At 39.7% G+C, this 23,078-nt stretch overlaps 1 protein-coding gene across 1 annotated transcript in view; it reads right to left on the bottom strand.

The window, feature by feature from the left end:
- Positions 1–2,171: 2,171 nt before the first annotated feature.
- The window catches only part of dock4b (dedicator of cytokinesis 4b), a 222,192-nt gene continuing 201,285 nt past the window's right edge, over positions 2,172–23,078 (bottom strand). The window contains exons 49-52 of the mRNA XM_062996182.1: positions 19,671–19,743; positions 14,621–14,722; positions 10,489–10,544; positions 2,172–3,131 (exon numbers count right to left, since the gene is read on the bottom strand). Of these exons, the coding sequence (XP_062852252.1) occupies positions 2,742–3,131; positions 10,489–10,544; positions 14,621–14,722; positions 19,671–19,743 (621 nt within the window). The 3' untranslated portion in view covers positions 2,172–2,741. The remainder of the gene's footprint in view (positions 3,132–10,488; positions 10,545–14,620; positions 14,723–19,670; positions 19,744–23,078) is intronic.

Below are 23,078 nucleotides of genomic sequence, written 5' to 3'. Positions count from 1 at the left end.
AGTGCAAAATGTTCACCTAAGGTTTGTTGCTGATCACATGAACAAAAAAGCACTTGCTGGGTCTTTTTGCACATAAGCTTGGCTGACTGGACAGAGTCATCTAGACCAGTTGAATTAATTTCTCACATCTCATGGTGACAATGTGGTTTTCATTTTAATCTTTGCAGGAGATGGTTTATGCAAACAAATGAGCCCTATTTATATGGGCACAGAGAATTTATCCGCTAGAGTCAATCCTAAGCACTAATAATGAATTAGGAGGAGCTCTGTGTATTTTTTAACCCAGAAGTCACTAAAATCCAAAAACAGCCGTGACAAATTCCAGAAGTCTATGTGGATGCCAGTAGAATGCTTTGTTAGCATAGCAGTGACAAGAACGCCAAGCTAAACTTAAAGGACAAAATTGTAGCTCCTGCATGAGTGCTTCAAAAAGTCATATTAATATTAAAACTAACCTTGCACAACAAAAGAATAAACATCAATACAGCACACAACATCCACCTCAGGTTTTGCTGTAATTCTGTACACTCATGCAGCTGGTATTACACTTAATGCCCATGGTCCTGTGGCTGTGTAGTTGACACTAAATGGTCAAAAGTATGAGCTTTCCCAGACATTCCATCACTGGACATAGCATCAACCTCACGAGTCATTGGATCTTTTTTTTTTTACTGTTATCTGTACTTCATTAGTGAATTTCCTACAATTGGTAGTTAAAACTGGAAACTGAAGTGTGTGACAGAAAATGTGATGCACATGTTCCCGTTGGCACATTACTTGGTAAACTAACTTAAAGATTTGTTGTTGTGGTCAAGCTATTGTCCTGAAATGTTATAAGACCTGAGTTGGAGATTTTTAACATTTACTTGAACCTATAAGGAGGAGATAAGAAGGATATGATTGGTGAGTTTCTGGAAACATCCCAATTCCAGTGTATACATCCCCAACTACCCACCATTTGCAGCTATATCAACTTACACAAGATTTTGAAGAGAAGGTTTGGCTGGCAATCAAAGTTCCAATACTTCCCAAAAGTGTTTGGTGGTATTAAATTCTGGGTCTGGGCAGGCCACTGGAATGCCTCCAGACCAAATGAATCAATTCATGGTTTGATTAGTTTAATCAAACTTGCTTTGTGCACAGAGGCAGTCAAGCAGAAAATGGAAAAGATGTGTCTAAATTGTTTTACAACATTAAAAGCTTATGGTGTATTTTATATATTTGATGTAACACACCTCTGGCTAAAACAACAGAACTTAACAATTAGAAGTGGTGTCAACAAACTTTTGACCATGTAGTGCAGTTAAAACAGTTTCAAATAGTTTTGTAATGTAAGAAGTACTCAAACTAGGTGCTCAGGTGGCGCAGCGATAAAACACGCTAGAACACCAGAGCTGACATTTCGAACTCGTTGCTTTGAAACTCAGCTCTGCCATCCGGCTAGACTGGGCGCCTACATGAACAATGATTGGCTGTTGATTAAAGAGGGTGGGAGCTGGATAGGGACTCCTCATAACTGAGGCTGCACAGAGTCGAGGGATAACGTGGACAGGGTGTGTCTCTCCGTACACAAAGCTAATTCATATATGAACTTGCCTGGTGCAGGTGAAAAGATGCAGTCAGCTACTGCACACGTGTCTGAGGGGGTGTGTGTCAGTCTCGCTCTTCTCAATCAGGGCGGGTATCGGCATCAGTAGAGAAGAAGCATAACGCAATTGAGTAATTGGATTCAGTGCTTCCCAACCTTTTTTGCACCACGGACTGATTTAATATAAAATAACATTTTACGAACTGGCAGGGGGGAGGGATTCAAAATAGAATAACTATACTGCTCACAAATGAGCTTTTTTCACTGCAACGAGATGCTGCTTCCACCTGTGGGTGATATGAGATGATAAACATCCGTGTGTTGGAAATGGAAGCAGTGTTTTCATTGCTGATGTAGTGATCTCTAATTATTTATTCTTTTTGTGCGGTATGGTAATAAATGACCCACGGACTAGTGATTGGGGACCACTGATTGGATTCGCTAAAAAGTCAGGAGAAAAAGGGGAGAAAATGCATAAACAAAAATATATAAATATAAAAAAGAAGTACTCAAACTACAGTTCCTCAAAAGGTTTAGGAACGCAAGTGGAAATGTGCTTAGAAACACCAATGCAACAAGCTAGTAAGATATCACCATTTATGGAACATGATTAAGACAGAACAGATTAGTAATCTTTCTCGTCAGTATCCTCAGCTGTGCTTAGAAAATCAGAAGACAATCGATTCAGGTGGAACTGCTGTAAAATGCCCTTCCATGTGCATAACAGAGTTTTTGGTAAACAAGTCTTCCGAGAAATGTTGTGCTGTAAGCCATGGGTATTATCTAACGTCTACGTGGAGACCTAGCACCTTTAAGCTTTTTAAAATAGTACAGTGTATTTAAAAATGAATTTAGAAACGTGCATTACATTGGTACATTGTATTTTACAATGGTAAAATATACTACTTAAGGCAAACCATCTGTCTCATATCAACATTATCATTATATACATTTGTAATTAAACAGTAAGACAAAGGTTCGGTACTCATATTAAGAGCACGGTTATTATAACACGTTAATCCCCTGCATTGAGCTCCTGTATTAAAAATATACCTGCCAGTCTTTTTTATTCATCATTCAAATTAAAAGGAACCCAACCCAAAACGAAAGAAAGAAAGTGCAGTTGGCGTTGGGTGTGATTTCCCCGGGAGCACTAGAGTTGAGAGACTTTTCTGGGAAGAGGGCGAGGTCTGGGCTGCTGATCAGATGGCTTGCGTGGTTTGGGTGGAATAGGTGGAGCATCGGTGTTCATGGGGACGGAAGGGCTGTGAGGGAGGGGGACCGGCCGGCGGGGGTTGCTGCTGTAAGGAGGCGGGGTCCGGTTTTCTCTGCGGAAAAGCTCGTCAGAGCCACTGGAGGCCGAGTTGGGGAACGCGTGGTCGATGGGTGGTGCGGCCTCGTTGCCCGAGGCTTCGGAGACACTGCAGCGGCTGAGAGACGAGATGCCGCTGCTGTAGCTGCCGGAGAGCACAGGCGAGTGTGGAATAAGTCCTGAATGATGGCACTCTGTTGGCGAGGGGGTGAAGGGAGGCAGGGAGTTCTGCTAAAAGACACAATAACAAATAACATAAAAATATGGACATTACAGCAACGTTTACAGTAACATTTACCAACTGGTGGTAGAGCAAGCTGCCTCTGGAGAATTTCTAGAATTATGGATCACTCTTTTATCACGACTTATCTACGTGCCAAAAGACTCTCCTAGACAATTAATACAAGAATTTTATGGGAAATTTGTTCATCAATTGTCACATTCAATCAAATATACACAGATCAGGCATAACATTAAAACGACCTTGTTTCTACACTCACTGTCCATTTTATCAGCTCCACTTACCATATAGAAGCACTTTGTAGTTCTTCTATGTAGTACAATTACTGACTGTAGTCCATTTGTTTCTCTACATACATTTTTAGCCTGCTTTCACCCTGTTCTTCAATGGTCAGGACCCCCACAGGACCACTACAGAGCAGGTATTATTTGGGTGGTGGATCATTCTCAGCACTGCAGTGACACTGACATGGTGGTGGTGTGTTAGTGTGTGTTGTGCTGGTATGAGTGGATAAGACACAGCAGCGCTGATGGAGTTTTTAAACACCTCACTGTCACTGCTGGACTGAGAATAGTCCACCAACCAAAAATATCCAGCCACAACACACACTAACACACCACCACCATGTCAGTGTCACTGCAGTGCTGAGAATGATCCACCACCTAAATAATACCTGCTCTGTGGTGGTCCTGTGGGGGTCCTGACCACTGAGGAACAGGGTGAAAGAAGGCTAAAAAAGTATGTAGAGAAACAGACGGACTACAGTCAGTAATTGTAGAACTACAAAGTGCTTCTATATGGTAAGTGGAGCTGATAAAATGGACAGTGAGTGTAGAAACAAGGAGGTGGTTATAATGTCATGCCTGATCGGTGTATTGATTAAGCTCTAAATCCTTAGGACTCAAATGAACCACAGTGAGAGCCATTATCTACAAATGGAAGAAACAGTGATAAATCTTCCCACAGAGGTCCGGCTTGCTAAAATGTATCCCAAGGTTCAACATCGGATTCAAAATGTTACAATTGGTTCCAGAAAAAAATCTCAAAGGAACCACAGATGTGTTCAGCTGAGAGCTAAGAGTCAGAGTTTATGTATTAAAAAGTAAACCCCACCTGACTAATTCAGACCTAATTCAGTATTTAGGTCTGTAACCTCCCAGTAGTGAACAAATCACCAACCTGAGAGACCAGGACAAGCATATTATGTGTCCGGACTATCAGTTTTTAAATTCATCATTCTTTGGCAGAAAAGTAACTTAGCAGATAGCTGAAACAGCAGTCAAAGGCATTTTTCTCTCCTGTCCATCAACCAGAAGAAAATGCCACTTACTGACTCTCTCTGCTACACAAAATTATTTCAAATTTAAAATGACATTTTTCAACAAAATCTGCCATCATTGGTTAACACTGATGCTGTCAAATAAAATTCCAAATCTTTTTATTCTAAATCTTGTTTTCAGAAAAGCAAAAAAAAAAAAACTGCTGAATAAGCAACAAGAGTAAACCCAAAATAACTGCTGTCAGAAACATTTAGGTTAAAAATCTCAGAAGCTTTTAAGGATATTAGTCATTGTTGCTTCTCGTCTATAAATATTACAAATGTACCAGGTATGAAAATAATTATTAATAAAAATTTTAATTTTTTTATTCATTTTTGTTTATTTTATTTAATGTGAACATATCAAAAATAAAACAAATACAGATTTTTATTAATATTAATAAGTCATCAAAGTCATATTAATTATAAATGTATTAGTTAAATACAAATTTTTATCTGTTTGTACCTATTTATTTATTTATTAGGATTTTGATTAAAAGTCCATAGACCTCACTAGTAAGCCAGCACTGCCCTATGTCAGTGCCACCGCCTCCAAGCCCTAAAACATAGCAGGTCTCATTACTGTCCTGTAAACTTTCCCTTTCACTCTGGCAGATACCCTTATATCACAATTCACTTCTGCCACTCTACGTCATCCACTCCACCCTGTCTGCACTCTCTTCTTCACCTCTCTATCACACTCCATTACTTTGTACACTCGACCGCAAATATTTATACTCACCTGCTTTCATCACCTCAACTCTTTTGATCTCAAGGTTGAAGAGTTTTAATCCAGACTCTCCTAAGCAGCTTCTCTTGGGCTGTTGAGCAAGGCCCTTTACCCCCTCTTTTCCTACGGCATGGTCATAGCTAACCTTGTGCTCTTGGATAAGCAAGTAAAAGTCTAAGACTTAAGTTGTACTGAGACTTTGGGTATATGTATGACAAAAACGGCATGTTTCTTATTTTTCTAAATTCATGAGCTAGTCCAGTGAGCTAATATATAAATATATGTATTTATATTCATGTAGACATGCCAAGTAGTTCAGAAACAGAATGCCTGAATACTAGCCCAACATGCTGGCTGGTATTTTCAGGAGCTGCATTGGACAACACTGAATTAATATTTAATACAAATATTTTTCTATTGGTGTTGTAAAAGATTCATGATTAAACCATTTCCCTTCATAATTTAACATTCAGAATAATTCGATACTTTTTAAAAGAAAAAAAAATCAATGGTGTTAAATTTCCTATGCAGCCACCAGCACAGTTGGGCATAATTTAAAGGACAATTAATTTAGCAAATGTATAAAGCGATATTTTCACAGCCAGCACATTAGGGTGCTTATTAGGGATTATTAATTATGAATCCTATATGAAGTGCTGGTGAGATATTTGCACTACCCTACAGTACACCAAACACCAAAACCTCTGTGCAACTCGAGAATCAACATTACATATACAGACCCTGTTTGTGTTTTGAGTTTAGGCCACTGATTTAAGTGCTGTCCATTAAATTCTGATATAGTCTAGAATATACACTGATCAGCCATAACATTAAAACCACCTCCTTGTTTCTACACTCACTGTCCATTTTATCAGCTCCACTTACCATATAGAAGCACTTTGTAGTTCTACAATTATTGACTGTAGTCAGTGTTGTACAGCTACAATCAGAAATATTCAACACCTCAAAAAAAAAATCATGTATCAATAACTATTCTTTCTCTGTTTAGTCAGATTTTTAAATGTATTTCATTCAATCCTATACATTCAATGCTATACAATTAAGGTGAGGCGGGTTGAATATCTCAGATTACACCTGTCTATATACACCTGACCCAGCCAAAAGTATGTAGACACCACTTCTTATTAGTGGGTGTAGCTATTACCATCATATAAATATGACGACACCCATGCAATGTCCACAGACAAACATGGCAGCAGAACAGTTCATAATGTTAACATGTTAATATAGCCTAACATTAGGGCAGTGGTGGCTCAGTGGTTAGGGTCTGGTTTTCAAAGTTGGGGGTTTGAGCAATGCCCTAACCTTCTCTGTACCAGTGACAGCATTTAATAACTGACCCTGCACCCCAGGTACCAAACAAGTTGGGTAAGGCAAAAGAGGAATTTAATTATAATGAACAGATTAATTTATATATGACAATAAAGGCATTCTAATATTGTGGAGTAAAGCACACCACTAGTGGACTCTAAAGCACTAGAAAGGTTTGGACAAATGTGGTTCTGCAAACAACAAAATTCTATGGGTCTGTCTGAAAACCTAGTGAGCTGCCTTGCTGCCTACTGCCTACCTGGGCAGCTGCTTAAGTAGATAGGATTCTAATAATACATTGAACTCATAAGGCAGATTATTTAGATGCACTACTTAGAAAGCAATATGATAATTACATCACTGCAGTTTTGCTTACCAGGCCATTCAAACCAATGGGCTGAGGCAACACAGCCTGCTAGCATGCCAGCAAAATCTCCCTCACAATTGTCTGCCATATTTGTCATTTTTTGTGAGAAGAGTTGTGCCACACTGAATGCTGGGATTGCCTTCACCGCTAAGGAAGCATCGAATGCTCTCTTGTCATTCAGGCTGTTTATCGCTTCAAAATAAGGCACCTCAGTAGGCAGAATTTTAAGGCATCTAAGAAATTAGGAAGCCCCCTTCTCTGGAGCGCGTGTAGGATGATGTAAAATGTTGTCTATGTAGAGAGCTCACTAGGTTTTCAGACAGACCCCAAATGTCCACAGGTATAATGCCAACTGTAACCTTTTGTGGTGGAAGTATAACAAAAGTATAATAATGCATAAGGTACGTTACTGGACTGGTAATCAAAAGGTCGCTGGTTCAAGCCACATCACTGCCAGGTTGCAGACTGTTGGGCCCTTGAGCAAGGACCTTAACCATAAATTGCTTAGACAATATACTGTAACAGTACTGTAAGATGCTTTGGATAAAAGCGTCTGTTAAATGCCGGCAATGTTAATAAGAATAATAAATCTTATTGCTACAGTACACAATAGTATTGTGCACTAAGTAGTGACAAGTTTGTAAGGTTCATTTCTATGTCACCCTGACAATGCCCCACATATACAGAGCTTTAAATGCCTTGAGATTTTGGTGTGGAAACCTATCCAAAAGCTTCGGAAAGAAATGAATTGCAGACTCAGAGCCAATGCTTAGCATCAGTAACACTATGCATGTTCTCAAAAACACTAAGCATGTTAAAAAATCCTTACTAGAAGGATCCTTACAGGCTGTTCCACACTCCTTCTTAATGCCCATGGACTTGAATGTGTTGTTTAAGGGTCATGTGTGCATGAACGTTTGGCCATATAGTAAAATAATACACATGGTGTGGCTTTTTAAAATGCACTACTGCACGTAGGCCTGATTAATCGTGCCAGATCTTCTGTATATCGCTCCCTCAGGAGAGTACGCTTTTCTAGGTAATGGAGAATAAATGGGTGATTAGTGAATCTGACTTGCAGAAAGCCTGCTCTAAAATCAATCCGGGCTGCCAGATGAAAACATGACAAAACAGAAAAGGGCGCAATTACTGGCTCCGGATGAAATGAGTTCCAACATCAGGAGCATGAAACTCTGATTAGTCAGAGAAGCAGAGGATTCGACTGGCTTACAGACGTCTCTGCGCAGCCTGGAATGAGAATCTGTTCTTTTACGCTTGAGGATATCAGTCTGCCTGTGCACACAGTGAAAAGCAGGGTGGAATGAAGAATGTATTGGTATGATTTGACCCAGTTGTGAAGAGAAGACTTCCTGCAAATACTTCTAGGAGTCGGTGAGAAAGTGAAGCAATATAGTTTTTTTTCTTTCACAAATGCAAACAAGTCTTATATTTTGCTTACGTAAATAAGCATTGTCTTGTAGAATAAATAGACTTAAATAGAATAAATAGAATACGTAGAGGCTACAGACGGATGCCAGTGGGCGCAGTGTCATCAGCTCGCCTTATAAACTCTTTATACAAACTGAAGCTGATTCGATTTGACTAGGTCACACAGACAACTCAAGCATGCTCTTTATAATAGTGACAGCATGACAATTCCTAATGCAACCTAAGCAAGTACCAATAACATCACTGACCGTTCCAGTGATCTGTAATAAAGAAAGAATAAAAAATCTGCCTTACTTAAACTTACATTTTTATAGACATCTAGTGGTAATTAGTGGGCCAGTTAATATTTATTTATTAGGTTTTTAACGTCATGTTTTACACTTTGGTTACATTCATGACAGGAACGGTAGTTACTCATTAGACAAGATTCATCAGTTTACAAGTTTTTTTTAATATATTTTTGCATTTTCTCCCCTTTTTCTCCCGACTTTTAGTGTATCCAATTACCCAATTGCATTATGCTTCCTCTCTACTGATGCTGATGCCCGCCATGACTGAGGAGAGGGAGACTGACACAAGCCCCCTCCAACACGTGTGCAGTAGCCGACTGCATTTTTTCACCTGCAGAAGGCAAGTTCATATGTGGATCAGCTTTGTGTACGAAGAGCCATACCCTCATCAGCAACTATAAAGAACTTAGTTATTAAATAAGTGTCAATTTCTTGTATGTTATTAGTTAGAAAAACATGTTTGTCTATTATTCTATTACCATGTGCTACCATATTTTATGACCTATTAATGCAGGATTCCAGGCAATTCAAAAGGTTTCATAAACTTATCTGAAATGACGTATGTATTGCTTCAGTGTTAAAAACAGCTCTCGTCTAATACTTCAAATCATCAGACCTCAAAAACAAAGCTTTTACAATTAAAAACTGCTCTTACTTTAGTGTGAATATTTGTCAGGTTTATGTTTTAGCTTACAGCCAGTGATGGCATAGTTACCTTGAAAAAGTAATCTGATTACTGATTACTCCTTTAAAAAGTAACTTAGTTACTTTATGGATTACTTGATTTTAAAAGTAACTAAGTTAGATTACAAGTTACTTTATTAGTTATATAATGCGGTCCGCTAATGTATCCCATAATGCAACTGGAGCTGTGATTGAAGCGGAATAAGAAACAAGAAAGACGCGGAAAACGGAGTCCTCTGTTCACAAGTGTAAGTAAGATAAATAAAATAACATTTTTAAAGACAAATAAATAACAAAAAGACGATAAATATCCTACATTTTGGCGAGTGGGATTTGTAATGAGTCTGTAACCATGGTGATATTACGTCATCACGTCCCACGTCATCACTCGGCGTTGGCCGAGTAGTGCACACTTCCTCCAATCTAGTGCACACTCTGTAAGTAACCGATTCCGGACGCAGCCTGTGACTTAACTGTCGCATAGGCCAGACGTCACTCCCAGAGACGCAAGAAGAAAGCAAATATATATCTTTTTACTAAGGAAAATGACAAAAATAGTAACGCACAGTAACTTGGATAAGTAACTTTAATCTGATTACTGGATTGGAAATAGTAACGCGTTAGATTACTCGTTACTGAAAAATGCGGTCAGATTAGATTGTTACTGACCTTCACTGCTTACAGCATATTCAAAAGCAAATGTCCAGTCTGCATATTCTCTCCCCATGCCTTCACCATTCAATCCAGTGTGTTTTCTTAATTATTTAATTATTACTATTATTACTATTATTATTATTACTACTACTATCCTGGCATACTGAGAGGCACCTAGGCAACCAAAGTCTACGCCTTTATCCCAGAACTCATACCAATGTACTTCATGCTATTTATACAAGTTATATATTCACGTCCACAACAAACTATTTTGGCAGATTGTTTGGTTTGAAGTACAGCATAGTTTTTTTTCTTACTAAAAAAAAATTGAATATATATCAAATTTGGCAAGATTTTCCCACATTTCCATGATAGTCAACTACCTTTGATATATTTGTAATATTTACTTGTTTTTTAGCACCCTGTCATGTCTTTTATCAACAAAATTATAAACTGTTGTTCAAGCAATTTCTCTTACCTTTTGTTTATCTTATTAAAAAACAAAAAAAGAAAAAGTTCATACCTTTTGGGGTGACCGGGACACTGGTGACTGTGATCTGATGTTCTTAGCAGGAGACCCTGTTCAGAGATACATAAGTGGTTACAAAATCTTGGTCATTTCTTCCTACTTAATATGGGTATTTTGTCACATGACCACAGCCAGCGCTGAAGCCCAACAGACATGTATAGATAATAAACATTTTTGTTTTAAATTGAACACTTCTAGGAGCAAATGGTGGTTTATTTTAATAGAAAAAACAAGAATACTAATAGTTTTGCCATGTCTGTGTATGTATGTTTGTATGTATATCACAAATTATAGAAATTTCCACAAACGCAGTGACAATTATACAGTCATAAGCATTTGGGTATGTAATATGCTTACATATTTTATGTGTAACATGCTGTAAATGTTCCTAATACCATGACTTTCTACATTGTGGACAATAAATTATATTCTATTGTAATCTATGGATGTCTCAAAACTGCTGCCAAAATGAGTGGTGCTTAGAGCTAATATGACACTTGTTAACTAACAAATAGCTGATTTTAAGGACAACTTTAGTTTTTTCTTATGTGAGAGTAGTATAGTATATAATTAAAAGTATGTGGAGAACTTTTTGAGAAAGTGACTTACCTGTTGCTGCATAACTGTGCACATAACTATTAATCCCCAATTTTGTCTACAAATCATACACATCTAAGCTTTCCAACTTTACACCAATCAGTTGCATATATTTAATATAAATATAATATAAAGGGTTCATATAAATAATAGTATTGAGGAATTATTTTTTACATTACCAATTTTGTACATTACCAATAAAAGGCCTCTTTCATCATCATCCGACTTTCTAAAAATGTTTCATTATGAACCTTTTTTTTGTAAATAATTGTCACATTGAATTATTTATTACTTAAATGTAACAAGCATTATACATTTTTGTCTACACTACACTTTGTGGGTATCACAAAAAATGTGTCAGGGCTTTATCAGCACCGAGTAATCTCAGTCAGTATTTTATTACATAGAAACTGTGCCACCATAATACCAGAGCCCTCACCTCACCACTGCATTATTTGTATTATCACATGTGACACAGCAACCTGCTTTACTGAAACCTTCCAGAATACATCAACCATAATCTGTTTATCCTCAGACCCCAGAAAAATCGATCTAGTAACAGCATTATTCCATCTAAGAACTACTGCTGAGCTAGGAAACCATACATCATGCATTAACCCAACAAACCAAAAAATGTCCACAGTTGGTGCGGACTGTGGATATACAACTTGTTGGTCTGTATATATATATACAGTGTATCACAAAAGTGAGTACACCCCTCACATTTCTGCAAATATTTCATTATATCTTTTCATGGGACAACACTATAGACATGAAACTTGGATATAACTTAGAGTAGTCAGTGTACAGCTTGTATAGCAGTGTAGATTTACTGTCTTCTGAAAATAACTCAACACACAGCCATTAATGTCTAAATGGCTGGCAACATAAGTGAGTACACCCCACAGTGAACATGTCCAAATTGTGCCCAAAGTGTCAATATTTTGTGTGACCACCATTATTATCACTGCCTTAACCCTCCTGGGCATGGAATTCACCAGAGCTGCACAGGTTGCTACTGGAATCCTCTTCCACTCCTCCATGATGACATCACAGAGCTGGTGGATGTTAGACACCTTGAACTCCTCCACCTTCCACTTGAGGATGCGCCACAGGTGCTCAATTGGGTTTAGTCCATCACCTTTACCTTCAGCTTCCTCAGCAAGGCAGTTGTCATCTTGGAGGTTGTGTTTGGGGTCGTTATCCTGTTGGAAAACTGCCATGAGGCCCAGTTTTCGAAGGGAGGGGATCATGCTCTGTTTTAGAATGTCACAGTTTATGTTGGAATTCATGTTTCCCTCAATGAACTGCAGCTCCCCAGTGCCAGCAACACTCATGCAGCCCAAGACCATGATGCTACCACCACCATGCTTGACTGTAGGCAAGATACAGTTGTCTTGGTACTTCTCACCAGGGCGCCGCCACACATGCTGGACACCATCTGAGCCAAACAAGTTTATCTTGGTCTCGTCAGACCACAGGACATTCCAGTAATCCATGTTCTTGGACTGCTTGTCCTCAGCAAACTGTTTGCGGGCTTTCTTGTGCGTCAGCTTCCTTCTGGGATGACGACCATGCAGACCGAGTTGATGCAGTGTGCGGCGTATGGTCTGAGCACTGACAGGCTGACCTCCCACGTCTTCAACCTCTGCAGCAATGCTGGCAGCACTCATGTGTCTATTTTTTAAAGCCAATCTCTGGATATGACGCCGAACACGTGGACTCAACTTCTTTGGTCGACCCTGGCGAAGCCTGTTCCGAGTGGAACCTGTCCTGGAAAACCGCAGTATGACCTTGGCCACCATGCTGTAGCTCAGTTTCAGGGTGTTAGCAATCTTCTTATAGCCCAGGCCATCTTTGTGGGGAGCAACAATTCTATTTCTCACATCCTCAGAGAGTTCTTTGCCAAGAGGTGCCATGTTGAATATCCAGTATCCAGTATGAGAGAATTGTACCCAAAACACCAAATTTAACAGCCCTGCTCCCCATTTACACCTGGGACCTTGACACATGACACCAGGGAGGGACAACGACACATTTGGGCACAATTTGGACATGTTCACTGTGGGGTGTACTCACTTATGTTGCCAGCTATTTAGACATTAATGGCTGTGTGTTGAGTTATTTTCAGAAGACAGTAAATCTACACTGCTATACAAGCTGTACACTGACTACTCTAAGTTATATCCAAGTTTCATGTCTATAGTGTTGTCCCATGAAAAGATATAATGAAATATTTGCAGAAATGTGAGGGGTGTACTCACTTTTGTGATACACTGTATATATATACACACACAGTCACATTATCATGACCCCTTCCTACTTTCGAAGGCGGCAGCGTGTAGCTCATGAAGGATGTTTCGTGAGCTGGCTTGTTGGGTATATAAGGTGTGCAATAGGCTGTCTGCACATATATCACTCGTTGCTGTCATGGGTAACATTGTCTTCCCTGGGGCGGATGGGATCTTCCAGCAAGACAATGCAACATAACACATGGCTAGAAATGTCTGACATTGGTTGGAGGAGCATGAGCATGACCAAGACTTCCAAGTACAAACCTGGACCCCCCTAATTCCCCAGACTTGAATCCAATTGAGCATCTGTGGGACCACATTGATCGTCGTGTTCGCTCTATAGATCCTCCCCCATGCACCCTCCAGTAGCTGTGGGATGCACTTCAGTCTGCATGGCTCCAGATACCTGTGACAACCTATCAGGTTATTGAATCACTCCCAGCCCGTCTAGCTGCTGTCCGAGCAATCGTTGTTCATGCAGCCGCCCAGCCCAGTCGGACGGCAGAGCTGAGATTCGATACGATGTATTTGAAACCCCAACTCTGGTGCGCTAGCGTACTTTTACCGCTGCGCCACCTGAGCGGCCTAAAATCCCACTTTTTGATGTCCCAATGTGGAAGGATGTTCTTTGCAGTCTGTTGGTTTCTTGCCACTTATTAGGGTTTTTTACCCAGAATTCTATGCATCTGCTTCTTGACACTGTTATTAAAAGCACCACACAATTAAAAGTTGAACCGAACTGAAGATAAAGGGTTAAACTATTTACTTTGTTGAAACTGGCTGAAAAATGATGAGAAGGAGAAAAACTGAAAGAATTGGAGCAGGAAAGAGGGAAAGGAGGAGGAGGAGGGTAGTTTAGCTTACGCTTGCCATGTGAGGATTTAATGAAGCCCAGAGGTGTCATGCAGATTAGAGAGAAAAATGCTATATGCTATGAGAAGGCTCATCTCTTCAACCGGGATTATAGCATGAGCAGGAGCAAGCTGAATCCCCTCAAAGTAGATGCACCCTTCTTTAAAGATAAATGCCGATCATGTTTAAGTTTAGATTTATCCGCTGATCGTCGGAACGATTTAGCTCAATCATCTTGACGAGAAATAAAAAAGAACGGTAAGTAATACTGTGAGAAACCAGGAGAGGCAGAACCTGGGGGTTAGGACGTTAAAGGATGCCTCGTGTATTAGTATATTAGTGTAAACAGCTGGGGTTAAGTAGAAGTACACAACCTTTTTTACCTGAATACGGTGACCTAGGAGGGACAGGGGGGCAAACCAGTTTCCCAACAGTGTCAGAGAGCGGGGTGTCAAGACTCCAGCTGCTTGGTGCAGGCTTGACTACTTTCACACAAAAAATATGTAGCTTTTTATGTAGCACCAGTAAAGTTTATCAGTTCAAAACAATAAATGCTTACATGCAGAAATGATCTGATAATGGCAAGCAAACATTGTGAATAATTTGACCCCAAGGATAATAGAACCCAGTGTTTTACATGCCTTTACAAGTGCTGATAAGATTAGATTAATTACTTAATCCAGACAGAGATGTTAGCATCACTACTTTTAAATAACTTGAAAGTAAAGAGTTTTTATGACCTAGCCCTGGGGTTTTCAACCTGTGGGGTGCACCCCTGAGTACCGAGTACTACTTCTAAAACCAAAGCAATTCAGTTTTCACCCACAGGAGGCGTATTTAATTAGTCTCGCTGACCACACACACTATACGTCTAATGTTATCCAGATCAGTCTAAAAAATGGGCCGGTGGCTAGCAAAACTTAAATCGGTTGAAGGGAGTGGCAAAACCAATGACTGCTGTTTCAGCCAAGGACTCCACTAACAACGCAATTCTTCAGATACCATTGATGCTGATAATCCATCTACATCAAGAGTTTTGAACGTCAGTCAATGCAGAACATCCTGAACTGTCGAACCTAGCAACTGATGTACTGATTTTGCATGTACTTGGCTCTGGGAGGCAACGTTTTCTGTTCTCACCTACATCAAAAGCAAGTGCAGCTCACCTTTACTGACAGTGGAGGACGATTTATGACTAGGTGTAACTGATATTCTTGTGCATTTTCCCCAATTTTCCTCCCAATGTAGTCATCCAATTACCCGATTACCCTGGTTGGCACGTGTGCAGTATCTGACTGAATCTTTTCATCTGCACGAGGCGAGTTCATATGCGAATCAGCTTTGTGTACGGAGGGAAACACCCTGATCCACCCATTATACCTCGTCTCTGTGCAGGCACCATCAATCTGCCAGCGGAGGTCGTAATTGCACCAGTTATTAAGAACTCTGGTCCGGCTCATCCCACCCTGAACAACTGCCAGTCGTTGGTCATGTGGCCGCCCAGTCCAGCCGGATGGCAGAGCTGGGATTTCATACAATGTATTCGAAATCCTAGCTCTGGTGTGCTAGCATATTTTACCGCTGCGCCACCTGAGCACCTTTTAAAGTACATTTTTTAATCAGCACAATTGCATCGTATGTATGATGTGCACAACGTTAATTGTTTTCAACGCAATGGTTTTCTGGGCGAGGATTGAAAGTCAAGGTTGGCAAATAGAAGGGTCCAAAAAGGGTGAAAAACCCTGACCTAGCCAATAGCTGCTTACATAAACATTTCTTTAAAGCTGTGTTGGGGCGGCACAGTGGCAAAGTGGGTAGCACTGTCGCCTCACAGCAAGAAGGCCCTGGGTTCGATCCCCAGGTGGGGCGGTCTGGGTCCTTTCTATGTGGAGTTTGCATGTTCTCCCTGTGTCTGCGTGGGTTTACTCCGGGAGCTCCAGTTTCCTCCCACAGTCCAAAGACATGGAAGTGAGGTGAATTGGAGATACAAAATTGTCCATGACTGTGTTTAACATAACCTTGTGTACTGATGAACCTTGTGTAATGAGTAACTACCGTTCCTGTCATGAATGTAACCAAAGTGTAAAACATGACGTTAAAATCCTAATAAACAAACAAACAATAAAGCTGTGTTACGTAACTAAGCCGGTGCCGAAAACAATACTATAAAAAATAATAATAAAATGGTGGTGTGTATTGGTGCTGCAGGTCAACCTGGAAAACCAAAAATATTGATAAAGTCAGTTGGCATTATGACTGAAGCCATTTCTTAAATACTAAATTTATCTTGTGACACGTCATGTGTGCATAGCATCTGCTTGCACTGACATTTTTTAATAAATTGATATTTTAATCCCACACAATATGTATGTTCTCTCATTTAACTGAAGGAACAGTTTTCTTGTGTTCTTCGAACCGTAGTAACACTGACTCGTAACACTGATTACTTTTTTGTGATAATAATGTATTGCGCATTATGCAATCAATCCCACATGCATAATTATTCTTGCTTCCCCACATCTGCCCAACACTTCAACAGCTGCACTCGCACCCTGTCTCCGCCCGTATTCGATTCTAACTTCTCACTTTTATATACAAGGCACTTAACTGACTTGCACCTTCTTACATCTCTCTTACAGACACGCTTACATAGATCCTCAGATACTGGCCTTTTATACCATCTCTAGCACCAAACTTCAGTGCTACAACCCCAAGAATCTGGAACACACTACCACAACAACCCCGGGGAAGCTACAAGCCTTATTAAATCTCAAGACTCATCTGTTTACTCGGTGCTTCCTCTCCCATGCATAATCTCAATATCCCACTTTTTTGTGTGATGTTGTACAGCAAGATTCAGCGAGACCTTGAGTCTGTGAAAGGTGCTACAGAAATCAAATATTATGACTTGTTTATTTATTAGAATTTTAACGTCATGTTTTACACACTTTGGTTACATTCATGACAGGACAGGTAATTACTGGTTACACAACATTCATCAGTTTAAGTCTTTGATGTCAAGGGCAATTTTGTATCTCCAGTTCACCTCACTTGCATGTCTTTGGACTGTGGGAGGAAACCAAAGCTCCCTGGGGAAACCTTTGCAGACACACAGAGAACATGCAAACTCCACACAGAAAGGACTCCGACTGCTTTACCCGGAGATTAAACCCAGGACCCTCTTGTTGTATGGCAACAGTGCTACCCACTGAGCCACCCATTATTATTATTATTATGATTATTATTACGGTTATTTTGTCGCGGCGCTTATAACTCGTTGGAGCAAAGCTTACATTATTTGACTCATCGGCAAACATATATTCAACTGTGTTAATGATTCAGTCAAGGTTGGCATCAAAGACTAGTACGTATTGATTCCAGTTAGCAATTTATTTTAGGAAGCTTGGGTATCTTCCTAAATTCCTCCACGACTGGAAAACTAAATTAGACAGTGTCCATATGGCGCCAACAGAAATACTCTGGCAAAAGTCCCATCTTTTTTTTAATGTGTGTTGCTGGCATCACATTCAATATTTGTTTTTCTTCACATACATAAATACAATCAAGTTGGTCAGCCAAAACTTAGATTCAAAGTAAAGATTCAAAATAATTTATAAATTAAACATTCTTGTTTTTATTACATTTGGCAACTTTTCTGGAAATAGGGTTTGTACTGATGGGCAAATTTTGCTACAATTATATACATGTTGATGAATGGCTTATTGTTTTAGCTAATTTTTGGTTTTGCACATATAAATATGGAAAACAGAAAGTCATAAGATGTAGAATATTAATAACCTAATTGATGACCAGGTAAGCTTGGCAAATTGTGCATGAAAACCCCCTCAGTGCTCTATTTATTTATTTTACACACTTTGGTTACATTCAGGACAGAACAGGTAGTTACTGGATAAACAAGATTCATCAGTCTAAGTCTTTAATGCCAAACACAGTCATGGACAATTTAGTGTCTCCAATTAACCTCACTTGCATGTTTTTGGACTGTGTGAGGAAGCAGGAGCTTCCGGAGGAAACTCACGTAAACACAGGGAGAACATGCCAACTCCACACAGAAAGGACCCGGGCTGCTCCACCTGGGAAACGAACCCAGGACTTTCTTTCTGTGAGGCAACAGTGCTACCCATCGAGCCACTGTGCCGCCCTTTAGTGCTCTATTACCAGCTGTATTATTTGGTCATAAGTATGTGGACTGTGAGCTTGTTGGACATTCAATTCCAAAACCATTTACATTTACATTTTCGGCATTTAGCAGATGCTTTTATCCAAAGCGAATTACAGTGTACAGTCTGAGCAATTGAGGGTTAAGGGCCTTGCTCAAGGGCCCAACAGCAGCAACCTTCTGATTACTAGTCCAGTACCTTAACCACTAGGCTACAGCTTGCCATCCATTAATACACAGTGGTAGCTCAGTGGTTTAGGTAGGGGACTAGTGATCAGAGGGTTGCAGGTTCAAGCCTTTCGGCTTCCAGGTTGCTGCTGTTGAGCCCCTTAACCTTCAATTGTTTGCATTGTATTCAGTCACAATTGTGAGCTGCTAAATATTGTGAATATAAACGTAAATACAACTTTTAGGAATGGGTGTGGCTAAAACACCTGAACCCAATAATAAGAAGAGGGTGTCCAGATACTTTTTGCCATATAGTGTATGCATTGTATTTTACCAAAGCACCAGCAATAGCAAAGTATTGTTGTTTATCTTATTGTTGTGTATCAAAATAAGTAAATAAATAAATGAAAATAAAAATTTATACTGGCAGTGGATTCTTACACATGCAGATGTCACAGAGGACCATGTTCTACTCTGAATATCAATTAATAAGGACTTCTTTCTCATTTTTAAATCAGTCTGAGCTTTAGTTTGTTCACTTCTTCCAACCTTCAGCAGAAGTATTAAAAAAGCAATCAAAACATTTTTAATTAACCAAGAGGGTTTCTTAATACGATTCAGAGAATACCCTTGAAAATTGCAAAGCAAGGCTGCACTCTGCCAGGCGCCTTTAAAACAGCGCGTACAGTACCTACTTATATAAAGTAAATATATAACTTAAACCTTACCTTCTTTCAATATCAATAAAATCCAACACTAAAGAAAACCCATCGCCCTTGGGAATCTAGACCTGCCTTCGTACCCACATTACAATGGTTTCAACGAGAAGCTGCGTAAATGGACGAGGAGACGACGGTAATTGAAAATGTTCCCTTATGTTTGAAAAGCAGCGCTGAGGCCCGCTGTGAATCGCTCACACTCGTGGAGCTGCCTCAAGTAAAGCGGTATGCATAAGAAAGTTCCGCTGTCAGGTAGCATTACATCCAGCTAGGTAACCTTCAAAAAAACACACCTTTAAACACCGCTGAGACGAGGGTGTGTGGGAGTGGGGAGTGTGCAGTGTTGTACTGATAAATGTGGCTCACCTTTGTCAGGAGTGCAAATGTTGGGATCGCTGCGAGGCAGAGACGCATCAGCACTCGAGTGTGGAATCATTCTCTGTAAGACAAACACACATGCAGGCTTACAAAGGAAACATTTCATCTTAAAGCATATCTGATAGGGTGCCATGTGTAAGGTATATTTACTGGTTTATACACCAATGACCCAAAACATAGAATAGAATGCCTTTATTTATCATACACACATATACATAAAAAAATGTACAGTACAATGAAATTCTTTTTCAGGGTCCCCAGGCTTGTAAAAGCTAGGATCAAAGAGCAGAGACAGCCATTGTACGGCGCCCCTGGAGCCGAGAGGGAAAAGGTCCTTGCTCAAAGACCCAACAGTAGCTGCATGGCAGAGCCGGGGTTCAACCCCACAATCTTAAGTATGATAGTAGTGCTGGGTGGTATGACGGTACATTTGGTATACTGTCTTTGATACCTCATACTGTATGGATTTTCATATACCGCCATACCGTAGCATAGTTAATACAACAGCACTGTGCAGATTAGATACAGCTCACAGCATTAGCATGACAGTGTTAAAAGATGAGAGGTTTCCTTGATATGGTGAATAAAATTCAACAAAAACAGATGGAAAATGAAGAGAGGAAGACCAAATATGCACAGAAAGAACCTGCCAAAGAAATGAGGCGTGTCGGCAGTTTAGAACAGACTAAAACACTATATACTGCACGGTTTGTCAAGCCACGAGTGTTGTAAACAACGACATAATGAATGCAGTAACAATCCACATATGCAAGGACATGATTCCTCTACAGACAGACAGTTGAGAAGGAAGCTTTCAGAGCAATAATTAAAACAGTGGATTCCAAAAGTGGATCCCCCGTGCTTACGGGGCAAAAATACTTCAGGTCAGTTACTAAACCAGCGTTATAAGTGAACTGGAAGCGGAGATATTTAAAGTCGTATCACTTTTCTACAACAGACCAGTGGTCAAGTTGTACAGTGGAGTTTGCAAATGGGAAGGGAATTGTACAATACTTAAATATTAAATAAACAAAAATTATATTTATTGCAACTGTTTCACACGTACTGATTCCATCATATATTGTGTCATTTTGTGGGGCCAAGCAAAGCTTTTAATAATCAAAACCTTCATTATATACATGGTGGAATTAAAACCTTTTATATTATATGTACTTACAACAGTAGAATAAGCCACAGACATATAAAAAGTCATACAAAAAAAAAAAACATACCGTGATATACAGTGAAACCATCAAAATCTTAAAAAACACTGTGATACAATTTTTTGGTCATACCGCACAGTCCACCACTTTACCCATTAGCCTAACACTGTCCGGCTAAATGCTGGATGGCATTTGAGGTTCCATCCCGCACAGTGAGAACTCTCATGTGAAATAAGCGATATTCATTCAATGCCACATCATCGTGGACAATAAGGACCACCCGCTTTTATGCTGTCAAAATTGGACTTTACAAGATGTGTGAAGTATTTGATGGAGTAAATTGAGAAAATAAGCTTTTAATAAAATAAGTTATTAAAAATATAGGTTTAAAAATGTAATAGGACTCTATTTGGAACTGTTAAACCTAGAACAGAAAGATTGGAGCCATGAATCTCACGGTTATGGTGTTTGTTGAAAGATTATAAACACCAGCAAGATTAGAACAGGATGAGGTCCCTGTATTTAAAAAAAAAATAATAATAATTTTAAAACACCAGAAAGATTAGAATGTCCCGGCGAGAGAGAAATTAATTAGCACTCCTGCTGGTTGGAGATAAGGGTGGTCAAATGGGTCAGAAAGATGATGTCCAAAATTGTTTTAAGGATTTAATGGTATTCAAATGTTAAAATTAGATCCAAAAGTAAAAGCGGGTGATTAACTTCCCTGCACTGAATCTGTACTGTGCATATTGTTCGGATTGATGCCCAGTTATGATCATATCTAAAATAAAGTATAGAGCCTTTTTTCTCCTCAACTGAATCCAGTCTGGGGAGTTTTTCTTTAATAGTTTTTGTATTAGTTTAACAGCCATGCTTTAGTCATGCTGTGGTAACTCACTCACTCACTCACTCTCTTAACCGCTTATCCAATCAGGGTCGGGGGGTGGGGAAGGTGCTGGAGCCTATCCCAGCTTTTCAATGGGCGCAAGGCACACAGTAACACCCTGGACGGGGTGCCAGTCCATCGCAGGGCAGACACACATACACACACACTCATACACACACCCATTCACCTATAAGGCAATTTAGTGTCTCCAGTTAACCTGACTGCATGTTTTTGGACTGTGGGAGGAAACCGGAGGAAACCCACGCAGACACAGGGAGAACATGCAAACTCCGCACAGAAAAGAACCCGGACCGCCCCACCTTGGGATCGAACCCAGGACCTTCTTGCTGTGAGGCGACAGTGCTACCCACTGTGGTATCTAGTACCAGGATATTACCAGCAGGTACTTCATCTTTTGTATCTTGTATGGTGGGTCATCTTTTTTTTCGCAGGTTAATGATGATCTTGGAGAAAACAGTATTTGTTTACGAGTATGAACTTTCAGTTAACTAGGCCACTTCAAAATCCACATAACACAATTGGCTTGAGCTTCAGATTACAGATTGAGGATCTTTGAGGATTTCTTGTTATGGAGCAGAATTTATAGTTCTGTCAATTATTCCATCAAGTAAGTCATCCTGAGCTTAAAGCAGCAAAGCATCCTCACACCTTACTATAGCTGTAACAGAAGAACCATAGAGCATTATTCCCAAATGGCAAATGTGAGACAAGATTTTTTTTGGTTAGCTAGTTGCTTTTACTGTGTTTGATTCTTAGCAGTCGATCCTGGTGCAATTTTCTCCTAGGTTAACAATGATGTGGGAGAAAACAGTATCTGCTGGACCAATCGACCGTTTTCCATTGCTCTGATGTCTAGTTCTAATGCCTGAGTGTGCATTGTATGTTCTTTCAACAGTAGACAGGAGTTAGCATGGGTACTTTGACTGGCCTGAGACGATGCAGCCATGTCAGCTGCTGTGCTATTATCATAGCTGAATAATATAACGGGTCGATTTGTTTCTTTAGTTCAAGTGTACATACAGATTAGGGTGTTGTTTGCGTGTCTGTGAAGGTGTTTTATTGATTTTCCATAATATGTGGCATTTTTCTAGGATTTTTTTCTGGGGGGTGGGTTGGCTAGGATAAAGATTTTATTGTGTTTTTTCTTATAGTGTTGTTAATCTCTCAGCATGCATAGAGAATGTGGATACACATTCTGTAGATTTTAAAGAGCCATATACATACATACATTTTTGTACATATTGCTGACCCATTGCATGTAGAATATATATTTAATCCATAGTCACATTATGTATAATTACTGGTGTAGGGTCCAGGGTTTTTAGA

Source organism: Trichomycterus rosablanca, chromosome 1 (assembly GCF_030014385.1).
Source record: "Trichomycterus rosablanca isolate fTriRos1 chromosome 1, fTriRos1.hap1, whole genome shotgun sequence".
Taxonomy (NCBI): Eukaryota; Metazoa; Chordata; class Actinopteri; order Siluriformes; family Trichomycteridae; genus Trichomycterus; species Trichomycterus rosablanca.
The sequence above is the reverse complement of the archived record's forward strand: the minus strand, read 5'-3'. Positions and strand labels throughout refer to the sequence as shown.